The sequence below is a fragment of the Hydra vulgaris genome, chromosome 08 (assembly GCF_038396675.1).
Source record: "Hydra vulgaris chromosome 08, alternate assembly HydraT2T_AEP".
Lineage (NCBI taxonomy): Eukaryota > Metazoa > Cnidaria > Hydrozoa > Anthoathecata > Hydridae > Hydra > Hydra vulgaris.
The window spans coordinates 36508002-36525000 of NC_088927.1; the positions used below are offsets into that span (position 1 = coordinate 36508002).

The 16999-nt window shown below is 28.7% G+C and overlaps 1 protein-coding gene across 2 annotated transcripts in view; it reads left to right on the top strand.

The window, feature by feature from the left end:
* Positions 1–16999, top strand: part of LOC100210491 (transmembrane channel-like protein 7) — a 120915-nt gene that overhangs the window by 77487 nt on the left and 26429 nt on the right. For both annotated transcript variants that reach the window (XM_065803602.1, XM_065803603.1), the window contains exons 14-16: positions 1539–1669; positions 15662–15691; positions 16509–16646. In XM_065803602.1, the coding sequence (XP_065659674.1) occupies positions 1539–1669; positions 15662–15691; positions 16509–16646 (299 nt within the window). The remainder of the gene's footprint in view (positions 1–1538; positions 1670–15661; positions 15692–16508; positions 16647–16999) is intronic.

Consider the following 16999-nt stretch of genomic DNA (forward strand, 5'->3'; position numbering starts at 1 on the left):
CCAGGAAAAAAAAGTTTGGTGCTTTCAAGAGAAAAAAGCTTGATAAAGCTTGCAAATAGCCTCCTATGTTTAAAAACTTTTTTACCTAACTAAAATTTTTTTTTTTTTTGCAAATAAAATTGTTAGTATATTTTAGCGCTAAGTAACCAATAAATCTTTAACATAGATAGCTGTCGGTTAGGGTTTATCCATAAAGTACGTACACTTTTTTTTTGCCTACTCCCCCCCTCCCCCGCATTTTGTCATATGCTTTTTTGAGTACCCTCTGCCTCCCTAAAGGTACCTACGCTTTTAACCTACCAACCCAACATTTTATGATATTTTTTAAAATTTAGTGTCTCCATACTTTTATAATTGACCTACTGCCCACACCTTCTAATATGCGCCATTTACAGACCCCCTCTTCCTCTTTGAGCATATGTACTTTATGGACGATCCCTTAAATAAAAATAGTTTAAAAAAATATCTTAAACCAAAGCCAAAATGTCACTGGGGTTCACACTTGGACTGGGTCCACATCAGTCTAATCTACATAGATTTTAACATAAACAAATGTAAGCATCTCTTATGCAATGTTTGGTTTTTTTCAAGGATTGTTAGCAAAAACCAAAATTTCATTTGAATGTGTAATTACTTTTAAACATTCAGATGACATGATAGTCAGACTGATATGGTTTTGAATGTTCTCAATTTCTGTTAATACTGTAAAAGTTTACTTTTTGCAAGCAATTCATGCTCGCACAAAGTAAACAATAAATGATGATGAGATGATGATGATGATGATGATGATAATAATGATGATAATGAGGAAGATGATGATAATAATGGTGATGATGGCGATGATGATGAAATTCATCATTGTTTAAGAGGTGCTTACATTTGTTTATGTTGAATTAATGTTTAGGTAGTAATGTCCTTTTTTACTGCAGTATGGAGTAGACGTAAATCATAAGGTAAAGCATAAATGGCGATGATGTTTATCTGACGGGATAAACTGTGGTGTAAGGGCAAATAGTTTTAATGGCTACTTTTTTAAAAGTTTAATGTCTGAACACATGTTCAGACATTAAACTTTTAAATGATAGATTTTCATTATTTTAAAGCATTCTGCGTTCTGCAAATGGCTTATTGTTGTACATTTTGCAGATTGATGTATTAAACTGTTATTGACATTTTGATCTTTTTTTGTTTAAATGTGAGAATGATTTTTACTTTTTGAGTTAGTTACTTTATCTTCAAAATAATTTTTTTCACTAATAGTGCATGCTCTGACAGTTTTTACTTTTTGAGGCTTTTGTAAATAATTTATTCTTTTAATTTAATTTCTTTAGCATTTTAGTTATAGTAATAATGATGATTCAAAAAATTATCTTAAATAAAACAATATTATTTTTTTAAATGAATTTTAATTTATTTAAATGTTTTTAAAAAAAATTCAAACTTTTCCTTAAAGAAATAAAGCATACATTTTTTTATTTTAAACATCATTTTACTGATTGAGTAGATTTAAGCTTGAATTATTTTTTCTCTTGTTTCAGATAAGTTTGATATACAACTGTAAACAGTCTTCTACTTCATATCAGGGAGCAAGGTCCAATTACTTTTTCACTCTTCTACTTTTGCTCAGTTTCTTAATGTGTACTGTTGCTGTTGGATGGGGTTTAACAAGGTAACTCATTTCATTCAATTCATTCAATATAACAAATAATATATATATATATATATATATATATATATATATATATATATATATATCAGGCCTTGTTACGAGATTTCGCGGCATAGCGAAAAGGCGTAACGCATTTCTAAGTAACTTAACTATGCAAATATATTTTGTATTGTTTGAAGTTATATTGCGTCACTAGCATCTTTTCAATTACCGCATTGTAATTAAAGTTATTTTATTAGCGCATTAAAAATCATACAAACAGTTTTTTTTTTCTCACTATATCAAGTATCTCACTATAGTTACAAATATAATCTAAGTTCCTATTTGCATTTTTTTTTCAAATATGAACTAAATTTTATTATGAAAAAAATATTTTTTCATAAAACATAAAATAATATTTGTTTATTTTCTTATAATTTTACAGTTGGTTTTTGGTTATTTTATTAACTGTTAATAAATTTTTTCTTATTTATTTTGTAAACTTTTTTTAATAATGTTTTTAAACAGTTTTTTTTATTATTTATCAGTTACCGATAACATATTCGTAATCATAATTTATTTTCATAAATTAAACGAACGTCATTTAAACTTTACGTTGTTGAATTAACAATAAACAAAATATCTTATTAATAAAATATTTACATCAAAATAAATCGTGCATTTTTTAAACTATTATGACAAAAAATAATTTTTATATTTAAAAGGAATTTATATATTTAATTTCTTAAGATAAAACTTAAAACACTTTATTCTTTTTAACAAATTTTTAACAACAACAAAAAAATTATTAAACAAACTGTTTCTTTAACAAAATATCTATTAGTTTACAATTGCGGGTAAATGCTTTTACTTAAGACTTTTTTTTTCTGAAAAAACGTCACGTTAACGACATGAAAAGGTAATTTAAATATTCTTAAATATAAAAGTTTTTGCGTAGCGCAAAACTGCTGAAGGCCTGATATATAAATGCAGCCCCACGCGCCTCCTGGGGCTTGATGCCTTTTCAGAAAAGGTGCTGCACACCTTGTATGACCATGAATACAATGGTTTTTTTTACTTGGTCATGGTTTTTACCATGTTTTTATAATTTGCACATTATATTTTTAATATAAGTATATTTAAAAGCATCTCAATTAATAGTTTAAAATTAACAATTTTTCCTGTGTCACTTTCTTAGTGTTTATGTTTGATTCATTATCATATTTTTGAGGTGCATTTGTTAGTTCTGCATTGGATGTGGTTTCAAATCCTTTGAATGGATAATTTTTTATGTTTTCTTTTTTTTTTTAATAACATCTTCACTTCTAACAAGGCTGCAAGCAACCACTGTTGGAAGTTTATTGAAGAGAAAAGAAGAAGTTTATAGAATACGATAACGATTAGCAGACAATTTAAAAGATTGAAAATTATATGAATCAGGAAAACAAGATGAAGGAAGCGAGTTCCAAAGAACTGATGTTCGTGGAAAAAAATAAAAAATAAAGAAAAAGAATTTTTGGAGCACTTAGGAACAGTCACAGCAAAAAGGTTGAGAGTTAATTGAATGATAAGTAACACAAGAATGAAATTTAGTAGATGGCACAAGAGACGCTAGCTCTTTAGAACAGCGCCCACTATAGTATTTATAGAAAAGAGAAAGAGGAGCAACATTATGGCAATGCGATAATAGTCGGAGGTTGACTGCAAGAGTAGGACCAACTATGTTTACAATGTAATTTTGCACCTTTTCTAAAAGAAAAAAGGCATCAATGGAAGATCCTCCCCAGATATGACAACAGTATGCGGTAGTGGTAGAGCGCTCGCTTCATTAGCGAGAGGTTTCCGTGTTCGGTTCCTACCACGTCCCTGGTAGTACCGTGCTTAACTTGTTTCTCCGCACAGCGGCCTTGTTTGTCAAGGTTCGTGTTTTGAAGTTATAAAGTTGAGAGAGTGTTATAACCACAATTAAGTAGCCTTGTCGTCTGTAGTGGCCTTTTCAGCCCTGGGAAGGTGAATTAACAAAACAAAAAAAGTATTCAATACTAGGACAGATTTGAGATTTATAGAGATAAAGAATAAAATCCTGCGTAAGAAAGTGGGGAGTACAATAAAGAGATGCAACCTTAGCAGATGCTAATTTTGCAATCGCGCAGCGGCCTTGTTTGTCAAGGTTTGTGTTTTGAAGTTATAAAGTTAAGAGAGTGTTATAACCACAATTAAGTAGCCTCGTCGTCTGTTGTGGCCTTCTCAGCCTTGGGGAGGTGAATTAACAAAAACAAAAAAAGTATTCAATACTAGGACAGATTTGAGATTTATAGAGATAAAGAATAAAATCCTGCGTAAGAAAGTGGGGAGTACAATAAAGAGATGCAACCTTAGCAGATGCTATCTTTGCAATCGATAAGACATGGTTTGCCAAGAAAGATTAGAAGTAATAGTTAATCCTAGAGGATGAAGGGTAGATAACTTGTCAAGTACATCACCATTCATAAATATAGGAAGATATAAATTATTGGGATAACATTTGGCTGGAAAAAAATTGAGTTTTATCTGAATTAAAGTTCTTCAGCCTCTTTGAGCCCATGATGTAGCAGAAATGAGATCCTTTTCAAGCTCAAATACCCCCTCAAAGCAACCAGAGAGTGTTGACTTCTTATCAAGACAAAAATAAATGATAGTATCATCAGCGAACAATGCCACCTTAGATGTAAGAATATCTGGAAGATCATTAATGTAAATTAAAAAGGCTATAGAGACAAGGATAGAACCTTGAGTAAGCTCTGAAGTTACAGGATATGAAGAAGAGTGCTGTCCATTGAGAACAACTTTTATACTATGATTGGAAAGGAAGGATTCAATAATTTTAAAGATGTTACCAAATACACCATAAGAAGAAAGGTTATGTAGAAGGCCAGCATGCCAAACTTATCTGTTATTACTGTTAGCAAATCGGCTGTAGAATGAGAAGATCGAAATCCATATTGATCAGAAAGTAAGTTATTAAATTCAAGATAAGAGATTTAGTGTTTGTTAATTAAAAATTCAAAAACCTTGCTTATGATAGGAAGAAGATTAATTGGACTGTAGTTAGACGAGTCAGATCGCTCTCCAGAATTTTTGAAACTAGGGATAACATATCCTGCTTTCCAGCATGATGGAAAATAAGACTTTGATAAGCACTTGTTAAATAGTTTTGAAAGAATAGACGACAGTTCCGGAGAACATTATAAAAGTTATGTTGTCCGGACCACAAGCTCAAGAAGAGTCTAAGCAGGAAATCACTTTAGATACAGAAGCTGGAGTAATATAAATGTCAAACAATAGATCAACCTGTTTGTTAGCAATATCAGATAGAACGCAACCAGTGAATTAAAAGATAATATTGATGAAAAGTTCTTAGCAAACAATTCGGCTTTGTCTTAAGGTGAGGTGACAAAGTCTGAACCATACAAGAGAGGTGGAATAACAGATTTGCCCTTATTACTGATACTGTTAAAATTCTCCAGAAGTCATGAGAGCCTAATTTTTGAGATGAAATACAAGATTTCATGACCTGAGAATAGTGGGCTTTGGCGTTAGACAAAACCTCTTTACAATTGTTTCTAGCAATAGTAAATAGACGTCTGTTTTCTGTATAATTGTTTTGCTGATAAATATGGAAGTAACGGTTTCAATCGAAAATTGCAGCAGCACAATGTGAGGAAAACCATGGAGAAGAGTAAGGCTTGACCTGGAATTGTCGAGAGAATAAAAGATTCTATGCCATCCTGAATCATTGAAGTTATGTAAGAAGTACATTTGTCAGCAGGAAGACGAAAGATTTCTACCCAAGGGCCATCATGAAGTAAATCAAGGAAAGAGTCCCAGTCAGCTCTAAGGTAGTTGTAAGAGGTACGATGATAGGGGGATTCTGATTATGAAGAAGAGTGAAATAATAGTTTTAGAGAGATTAAATCGTATATATATATATATATATATATATATATATATATATATATATATATATATATATATATATATATATATATATATATATTAAGGTGATTCAGAATGAGAGATTTTTCAAAACAAAAATATGTATTGTTAAATTTGGTGCAGTTATATAGAAAGTAGGTTTTAAAGCATACTGGGCATTTTTAGACCACTCTAGACCCTCTCCCATACTGGTTGATTCTAGGGGTTTTAGGTTGAATTTCAAAAGACATGAGGTTTTTCTTCAGATTCTAATAATATGTATATGTACAAGCTGGAATGTGTTGTAAAGAAAATTGAAAGTATTCCTTCTTAGTCCAAAATTAATATTTTCTGAAATCCAGAAATTAGCGTTTAAAAAACAATATTAATTTTATTATTTAAGCTTACTTTTATTACATCATAGAAAGCCATGTGGCATTTCATTTTTTTTTGTCTTCAAAATGTGGTTAACTTAATCTATAATAATACCTTTAATAGTTTCACTAATAAAGCTCTTAAAGCGGTTGATGACTCGTTCAGAAATATTGTAAAAAATTTTACAATTTTTTTATTTTATTTTGTAAAAGTTCTAACTACTTTTTATAACATTTTAATTAATAAACATTTATTTTAAATAACAATAAAAGTAAATAAATATTACATATCAAATGGCTCATCTTCAAGGAAAAAAAATCAAAATGAGTCCAAAGATTCACTTTGTTTTTGTTGCTGTAACAAAACAGACAACTACTCTCTTCGCAGTATGCCATCATTGGTGACACTAGTTTGAGACTATGTACATGAAGGATTCAGTTTTGATATAAATACATTTCCCACTGGACTTTATTGCCATTGTAAAAATGCTCTCTATGCCAAAAAGGTTATTATATTTTATAAATATTTTATTATATTTATTAAATTTTTTCTAAAATATTTCACTAAAAATGCAAACAATCTTGTTCACAGCAAGGAAAGCCTACAAAAATGGTAGAAGAGGTTTGGAAAAATGAAAGGGGGTTACTTATAAAGGTAGGAAGGGTTGCTCCAACTGAGGATCAATGCTTATGTCCAATTTATCAGGACAAGCACAGTCACAAGATTTTTAACTTAAGAGATTATATCATTGAATCAAATGAAAATCTCTACATTGAAAGATTAAACTCATTCTGCACAGATTGTTTTCAACTAGTCGGAAAAGGCATTAGGCACCCATGCACGAGAAGATCAGCTGTTCTAAATGCTAAAAGTCTTATTTTTTCCAGGGATGAAAGGATGTCAGAGCAAATAACCTCAACTGTTTTAAAGTTTCTAGTTAAGAATGAAAATTTGTTACAATTATCAACTGGTAGATTTTTATTTATTTTCATATTTATTTATAATGACTTTCTGCAATATTTTATTCTAATTTTAGGAGGATCACTCCTACCTGTAGTACTAAAACCAAAGCTCAAAACAAATAAAGTAGTCTCTACTGATACAATATTTGATATCAAGAAAAATCATGATCTGCCTTACAATGTTGTTCTTGATATTCTTAGAGATTTACAAAAAGATCTTGGTCGTTGTAGGTGTTTAAATATTTTATAACATAATTTAAACAGCAGTACATAATTTTTTTTTTTTTTTTAATTTATAATATTATATATATCTCACATTGTTTACAGTAAGGCATTTCACAATTAGGTGTTGAAAAGAATTCAATTGCTATGGTTATGAAGCAATCTCATGCACTAGATAAGTTTTACAGTTACAAAAAAATTGTTTTTTTAAATGGAAAGGATGATGAACTTGAAAACTCAGTGTTGAAAGATGTTGTATATATTGAAGATCTCACCAGACTTGTTCAAGAAATCTGCTCTCTATGTGAATTAGATCCTATGAAAGCCATTGTTTGAGTTGGAATTGAGGGAGGACAGGGTTCACTGAAGGTTTAGTAACTTAACCTATTTTATATTATGCAAATAAAAGAAATAAAATTAAAATTATTATTCAATTGTGGTTAGTTTTCAGATTATAATGAATATTTTCGATGAAACAAAGTTAGAGGAGCAAAGTAAGTAAAGTGAGTAAAGACTCAGGAGTGAACAAGGTGATAATTCTGGCTTTGGCACGTAACGTCAAGGAGAATAACCATAATCTTGGAATGCTTACTAAATTAATTAATCTAAATCAGCTCAAATTTTTTGTAGCTTCTGACCTAAAGCTCAAAAACGTACTTCTTGGCATATCAGTAAGAGATTTTGCTAAATTCTATTAATTTTTACAAGCCATCTCTTGATTCCACTAGTTACGTTCTACCTGATATTGCCAACAAACAGATTGATCTATTGCTTGACATTCATATCACTCCAGCTTCTGTATCTAAAGTGATTTCCAGTCTAGATACTTCTACAGCTTGTGGCCCGGACAGCATACCTGTTATTGTCTTGCAGAAGTGTTCTTCGGACCTGTCGTCCGAAGAACACTATACTCTCAAAACTATTCAACAAGTGCTTATCAGAGTCTTGTTTTCCAGCCTGCTGGAAAGCAGCATCTGTTATCCCTATCTTTAAAAATTCTGGAGAGCGATCTGATTCGTCTAACTACTGTCCCATTAGTCTTCTTCCTATCATAAGCAAGGTTTTTGAATCTTTAATTAACAAACACTTAATTTCTAATCTTGAATCTAATAACTTACTTTCTGACCATCAATATGGATTTCGATCTTCTCGTTCTACAGCTGATTTGCTAACAGTAATAACTGATAGGTTTTATTGTGCATTAGATAAAGGTGGAATGGTTAAGGCTTTTGACATTCCTCAAGGTTCTATCCTTGGCCCTATACTATTTTTAATTTACATTAACGATCTTCCAGATATTCTCACATCTAAGGTGGCATTGTTTGCTGATGACACTACCATTTATTCTTGTCGTGATAAGAAACCAACACCCTCTGATTGCTTAGAGGGGGCATTTGAGCTTGAAAAGGATCTCACTTCTGCTGCAGCATGGGGCTCACAGTGGCTGGTGAACATTAATTCAGATAAAACTCAATTTTTTTTCAACCAATCGTTATCGCAATAATTTAGATCTTGCTATATTTATGAACAGTGATGTACTCAATGAGTCATCCACTCTTCATCTTCTAGGGTTAACTCTTACTTCCAATCTTTCTTGGAAAACATATATCAAATTTGTTGCAAAATTAGCCATCTGCTAAGGTTGCATCTCTTTATCGAGCTCGTCATTTTCTTACTTTGGATTCTATTCTCTATCTCTGTAAATCTCAAATCCAGCCTTGTATGGAATATTGTTGCCATATCTGGGGCAGTTCTTCTAATGATGCCCTTTCTCTTCTAGACAAGGTGCAAAAACGCATTGTAAACATAGTTGGACCTGCTCTTGCAGCCAACCTCCAACCATTATCACATTGTCGTAATGTTGCTTCTCTTTCTCTTTTCTACAAATACTATAATGGGCACTGCTCTAAAGAGCAAGCGTCTCTTGTGCCATCTACTAAAATTCATTCTCGTGTTACTCGTCATTCAATTAAGTGTCATCCTTTTTTTGTAACTTTTCCTAAGTGCTCCAAAAGCGCTTATTCGTCTAGTTTTTTTCCTCGAACATCAGCTCTTTGGAATTCGCTTCCTTCATCTTGCTTTCCTGATTCATATAATTTGCAATCCTTTAAGTCGTCCGTCAATCATTATCTTGCTCTACAATCTTCATCTTTTTCCTTTCAGTAACTTCAAACTTTAATTAGTGGCTGCTTGCAGCCTTGTTGGCAGCGAAGATGTATTCATATAATTTGCAATCCTTTAAGTCGTCCGTCAATGGTTATCTTGCTCTACAATCTTCATCTTTTTCCTTTCAGTAACTTCAAACTTTAATTAGTGGCTGCTTGCAGCCTTGTTGGAAGCGAAGACATAAAAAAAAAAAAAAAGGAGCTATTAAAACATTAAATCTCAGAATAATAAATTTTAATTATTTTATTATTCTGAGAATAATAAAATTTAATTATTTTATTATTCTGAGAATAATAAAATTTAATTATTTTATTATTCTGAGAATAATAAAATTTAATTATTTTATTATTCTGAGAATAATAAAATTTAATTATTTTATTATTCTGAGAATAATAAAATTTAATTATTTTATTATTCTGAGAATAATAAAATTTAATTATTTTATTATTCTGAGAATTAATGTTTAAATAGCTACTTTTTTTTTTTTTTTTTTTTTTAACATCTTCAGAACCCAACTGTGGTACAGTTCTCAAATTATTAGATGAAATGATGCTGGTAACACAAATTCAGTAATACCCCTACGTTGAAACCCTGCAGAAGTTTAGAACAGGTAACAATCAAATTTTTATTACTTGATAGACTGCCTGCCCCAACCAAACTCTCAGTCGATGTAGCAGCACTCTGTTGCAAGTTAGGCTATAAGATAGTCGATGTAGCAACACTCCGTTGCAAGTCAGGCTATTTGTCAGTCGATATAGCAGCACTTTGTTGCGAGTCAGGCTATAAGATAGTCGATGTAGCAACACTCTGTGCATGATTTACAGTAACAAAAATAAAATAAAAACATTTTATAAAAAAAAAATACAAATAAAAACATTTTATTATTAAAAACATTCAGAATCTTTATAAAAACATTCTGGTCAATTAAATTTGCGTTTTTGCGGTTTTTTAAAAAAACGATTATTTTGTAATTAAATTAATAGTTTTAACTTTCTGACAACACGCAAATGTTGGACGAAAGTCAAAAGTGACATATTCGTTGGAATCATTTTTTTCCTTCCGTACTTCCAAATGCAACAATCTATATATATGTATATATATATATATATATATATATATATATATATATATATATATATATATATATATATATATATATATATATATATATATATATATATATATATATATATATATTCTAATCATATAACTGAAAATTTTTCAGTCACAGAGACTAACAAAAACCATGGATTGAAGCTTAAAAAGTTGCTTCCACCTACAGCTCTATGTGAATTTAAACTAGTGAAATTATTTATATATATGATCTTATTGTTTAATTTAAAAAAAAAGTTTTTTATTAATTTTATTTGGCTTTGAAACCTGTAATGTATATAACAGACCCAAAAATAGTAATTTTAGTAGCACGTAAGCCGTATAGTCATCAAATCATTAAAGGTATTATTATATATTAAATTAACCACATTTTGAAGAAAAAGATAATGGATGGTCATGAGGGTTTCTATGATTTTTCTAATGAAAGTTATATAATACTTTATAATACAAATGATATTGTTTTATAAGCACTATTTTCTGGATTTCAGAAACTATCAATTTTGGACTAAGAAGGAACACTTTTGATTTTATTTTTAACACATTCCAGCTCGTACATATTAATAGAATCTGAAGAAAAACAACACCCATTTTGAAATTTAATCTAAAACCTTTAGAATCAAGCAGTGCTCAAGGCTCATTTTTGTGAAAAAAATGTCAATTTTGTTTTGTCAAAAGTTGCTGATTTCAGTGACATTGAGGTAGAGATAAACCAAGTTGGCTGAAATAAAAAAAAAGGTGCCTAGACTACATTATTTTGCATTTAAAATCATATTTTTGTTTTGGTTTCATTACCGAGCATTTTTTATTCAAATTATCCATAAATTCACAAAATTGGCGAGTTTGTTGTGATACTAAGAAAGTATTTGGAGTATACAAAGACATTTTTTCTAATATAACAGGACCATTGACCGTCAAAGTGATGGGGATGCCATTTTTCAATATTATGTGTAAAAAAAGGTCCCCTGCCCCCCTCCCCTGGTGTCGACGGCCATGTGTTAAAATATTTTTTGGTTGATAATATTGTAAATTGCTTGTTAATTCAATTACTAATGTATTTGCGTTACCTCTCCCCTCACCCTACCTCGGGTCCCTCCTCATTTTTTTACTAAATAAAAATTGATTCAGATTTTTACGCCAAAATCAATTTTTAAGTTACTCACGCCAGTTATGATAAAAACTAGGTTTTCTATTTACCTTACAAAAAAGCCTACAAAAGAAAAAAAAAATTTCTAATCACTTTTGAATTTCATGAAATTATTGTTATTTAAATCTATTTCCATATTCCTTTTTGTCATCTTCCTGGAGCTTTTTTCAAGTTTTTTCATGGCATAACGAACTTTGTCTATGGTTACCTGTCTCATTTGTTTGTTTTTTTTCACTAATGTACCTATGGATAAACTCCTGCATCATGCCTACATTTCTTTCTGCATGATCATTTACTATAATTTAAGTTTTTGCATAGGCTAAAAACTAGTTGTAATATGATTGAGTGAGCAATTGGTTGTCACTTTTTTAGTGTTTTTTCTTTATCAGGAACTTTATAATCTAGAAGCAAAAGAGGTATCAAAGTTGAGTCTAAGTACCAAGAGTGTTTTAATATTGAGTAAATTTTTTATTTTCTCTTCTGTAAACCCAATTTTTGGCAAAAATAAAGTAGGAAAACTTGTAGGAAAACTAACTTCGCCAAATTTGGTGGATTAATAGCTGTTGAGCTATTTAGGTTGGTTATATCTTTGGTATCCACTTTCAGCTTATTTTCAATTTTGTAATCAGATGCCTTTAAAGATGGCATTTTGTAGATAAAATTGATTTGGCGATTAGTGTTTTATCTTTATCAGGAACTTTAAAATCTAGATGTATTAAAGTTGAGTCTAAGTACCGTTAGTGTTTTAATATCAATGACTTTATCTACAGCTTCTTTTACTTGGCAAACATCTTTATAAAGAGTCACTTGATGTAGAGCTGTAATATCAAGGTATGGGGCTTTAATAGGATTATGGCTTTCCAAGGACCATGGAGCATAAAAACAACAAACAAACTCCAAAATTTGTTATACTTGAGCTTTTATGTATTTTTATCAAAACGTCTAGTTGTTTAGATAGCAGATGTAACTTTGTATAATAAAGAGCTGAGCTAAGAAATCTTGCATGATGACCTGCACCTGGTTTTTTTATTTTAACAATTCCTGATTTCGATAAATAAATAATTACAAGCTCTGCTAGTTCTTTTCTGTCTTCCCTAGCAATATTTTTCTTTTTAATGTATTTTTTGCAATATTCGAATGCATCTGTTGCTGCTTTTTCGACTACAGTACCAGCCTTTAATGACCAATCAAACCTTAATATGTTTTCAGGATTGTAATGAAACTCTGGATTGTCAAACTTATTTCTTAATCTTTTAAAAAAAAGCTTTTCTTCATGAGTAACATGTTTCTGAAAATGACTTATTCTAAGCTCTGTAACATGGGGCCTGCAAGCAAGCTGTAGAATGTATTTACCTAAATCATAGGTAATTCTATTAACAGTCCCTTTTGTAATGCCAGTATTTGTTGCTGTTGTGTCAAAGCACAACCCACCAACATTTGATTTAATACCATATTCATCTAGCAACTGCATTATTCCTTTATATTGATTGTCTCCTGAAGAGGATGGTAAAAAAGGCCCACCCAACAAGTGTGGTTCGCCATTAATATTTACTAGTACAGCTAGTCGCTTGCATTTTAGTTTCTTTCCTTTAATTGTCTCAAATATAGTTTTTCCATCAAAATAAATTGTACATGGGAATGTAAATAAAGGTACTTTTGTTTTAATATCTTCTTTAGCAATACTTGAAATTTCTTTATTTTCTCTTTTCATTTTTCTAGCTGCTGTTGAGAGACTTAATTTAATGGCGTTTATGTCTACTCCTGCAGCTTGAACAACCGCTGTTGTAATTCTCTGCAGAACCACTGGAGAGATGTTATTAACAGTTGCCATTAAAGCAACATTTTAGGAATAAATATCTTTAGGAATGTTGGCCCGAATTTTTGTACTATTTGGTCTATTTTTATTCTTTTTTATCTTTTTTTAGTTAAATCAATATTTTATATACTAATGCTTCACTCCATATAGTAAAGTAACTCAATAGCTCATCTACCTTGAGAGCATCATTTAATTAAGATCTGACACAAAACTGCCTAAACATTAAAAAAAATAAAACTTACACTATGCAAATTCTCACAACCAAAACACAATCAAATTACTTTCTTAGTATATTTATTGTCTAGAGCAATGAATCTTGGACCTTCTTGATCTTCTAAGAATTGTAAATCTTCGATTTTAGATTCATTGGATCTTAGCTTGTCACTTTGAATAAAATCTTTTAATTCTGGAATTCCTATCCAAAAAATACATATAACAAAATTTTAAAATCCTATTTGATATTTAATATCTTGTTTTGAGTTTCTTTTGACATTTTTTAATAAATTAGAATATTTTTACTTAAGATTTTTTAAACTTCTTTGAATATTTACGTCGCTAATAACTGGAAACCCTGGTTTAATCCATGGATGTTTTATTTTTGCCACAATGCATTCACATTCAACTAGTTGACACCTATTAACCTTCAAGTTTGGAGGACAATATAGAATTTCCAACTTTTTTGTAATTCCATTGGGCAAATTTGATTGACAATATTTAAAGTGTTGCAAGATATCCATACCCGTTGGAAGTTGCGTTCCTAAACCATATAGGTTTTTATTAAAATAGTATTACCAATGCTATATAAATTGTATAAATAAGCTCGCATTATTTATCTTACAGAGTATAATAGTGTGATGGATTGGTGTCGATATTGAGATGAAAATGTATTTTAGTGACCATGACTTCTTTTCAAGTAAAGACAAAATATCATAAAAGCGAATCGATAAATGTACATTATTTTTATTTCTATGAAACACAAACCTGAAATAGCAAGCATAGCTTTATATATGAAAAATTTTTTTAGAAGATAATATGAAAAATCTATTTCGAAGATATCAAACTGTTATTGCACAAAGCCTTGTGTTTCTAATAATTCATATCAGTTCGATTACTTGAATTTTTATTTTGAATTTTAAAATTCAAAATCAAAAATTTAAATTTCAAATTTTAAATCAATGTAGTGGCTTCATAATAATTGTTTTTTATTTAAAAATAAATTTGTATGAAACTTTAGTAAAAAAACATGAAGTGTATTGGTTTGCTATTTATTTTATTTTAGGAAATGGCAGGCAGAGGGGATGAAAGTATGTCAAGGAAACTTACCTTCAAATACATAACTAATTAAAGTAGCAAGCAATGTACAATATTTTTAACCAAAAGACATTTTTATTATATTAGAAAAAATGTATTTGTATACTTCAAATGCTTTCTTAATATCACAACAAAAGTCATAAATTTTGCGAGTTTGTGGATAATTTGAATAATAGATGCTCAGTAATAAAACAAAAACAAATATACGTATGATTTTAAATGCAAAATTTAGTGTAGGCCCTTTTTTTTTAAATTCAGCCAAATTGTTTTATTTTAGACTCTCCCTCAACGTCACAGAAATCAGCAATTTTTGGAAAAAAATAAATATATATATATATATATATATATATATATATATATATATATATATATTGTTCTTGTATGATTTAGTATTAAAAGTACTAAACTCTTGATCGTTGTAGAGTGCTCAATAATTAAGGAATATATATTTTTTCAAAAACAGAGCGTTTTATACTTAAATTTAGAAAAAACAACTTTTAATGGAACTTAAAGTCTCATGCCTATTGGAAATCATCAGCCATGAAGTACCCATAATGGTACTTCATGGCTGATGATTGCCAATATATATAGGTATATATATATATATATATATATATATATATATATATATATATATATATATATATATATATATATATATATATATATATATATATATATATATATATATATATATATATATATATATATATATATGTATATATATATATATGTATATATATATATATATATATATATATATATATATATATATATACACATATATATATATATATATATATATATATATATATATATATATATATATATATATATATCATTGTTTTCTTTTGTATTTACATTTATATATTAATCTTTTTCTTTTGTATTTACTGTAAGTTGTTAAATAAACTTTACAAATAAAATGTGATGTTATATATTTAATTTAGAATTTCCACTTCTTGTTGCGGTCCATTTAGGTAAGTTTAGAGTTGTTTAGATATATTCATTTTTTTCATTTCAATTTTTAATTTTCTTTTCATTCATTTTTATTTCACACAAATTTGTATATTTGCTTAACTTTTGTCTTTGTGTCATATAAAAATATGTTTTGTTTTATTATAAACTAAATAATGCGTATTTTTAAGTTAAGACTAAAAAATTATTTTGTATAGAAAATTAAACATGCCTTTTTTCTATATTATAATTTTTATTTTTTTAATATACTTTATTATAATTAATGTTATTTTTTATTTTTATAAAATTTTTAGTTTCAGAATAATTTTTTATTGTATTTAATTTAAATAAGTTTTTAAAGCGATTTTCTAATTAGAATCAGAAACATTGTCAATCAGAGTTATTCTTAAACAAGTAATAGTTAAAATCTTTTCTGTGAAAGTTCCACATCATCTTATTTTTTTAGAAACTTAGCTGATATCAAAAAATATCTTTTGAATTTGTCTTTATTAAATAAGTTAATTTATTTTATACTTCATTTAAGTTATTAGAAGAAGTTATGTATATATACATATAAGACTTTATATTACATAAAGTCTTGTATACATATATTATACAAGGCTTTCTGTAATATAAAAGTCTTGTATAATATATGTATACAAGACTTGTATACATATATTATACAAGATAATAAATGTATACATATATGTATACATTTTTATATTGTTTATATTTTATGTCTCCTATTTCTAATAACTTGACTAATAATATTGTTTATTTCTAGTTTCTTAATTTTTCAATTTCCTGGTCTTGTATACATAAAAATATTTTTTTTTTTAGGAAAACAGAAGCCAAACCAAATAAAATAATGCTGGATATCATTCTAGAAAGAATAGCAAAGTGGCCAACTTTAATCTCAAATATTATAAACTTTTTGCGAACAACAGTCTTTCTCTTCCCTCTGTTTATTGTTATTTTGTGAGTTATTTATAAATTTGTATATAGTTCTTTGCATAATAAGCGAAGAGATAAAATGGTAAAAAAAGTCTCATTCATTGCTCATTTTTACCATTTAAGCAACACTAAAGAAACATTTTAATTGTTACTATTTTAATTACAACATTTTAATTGTTAAAGCAATTAAATAGTTGCAGAAGTACTTTAAGTTTAATCGCTTTTTAAAAAACCACAATGACTATAAAAAAATTTTAAAACAATGAGGTTTTTTTTGTTTTTTTCTTGTTTTACACTGTTTTTATATAAGCATGTAAACAAAAGAATAAATGCTTAATCTTTTATATAAAGCAAGTACACCAAATAAATGTGAAAAA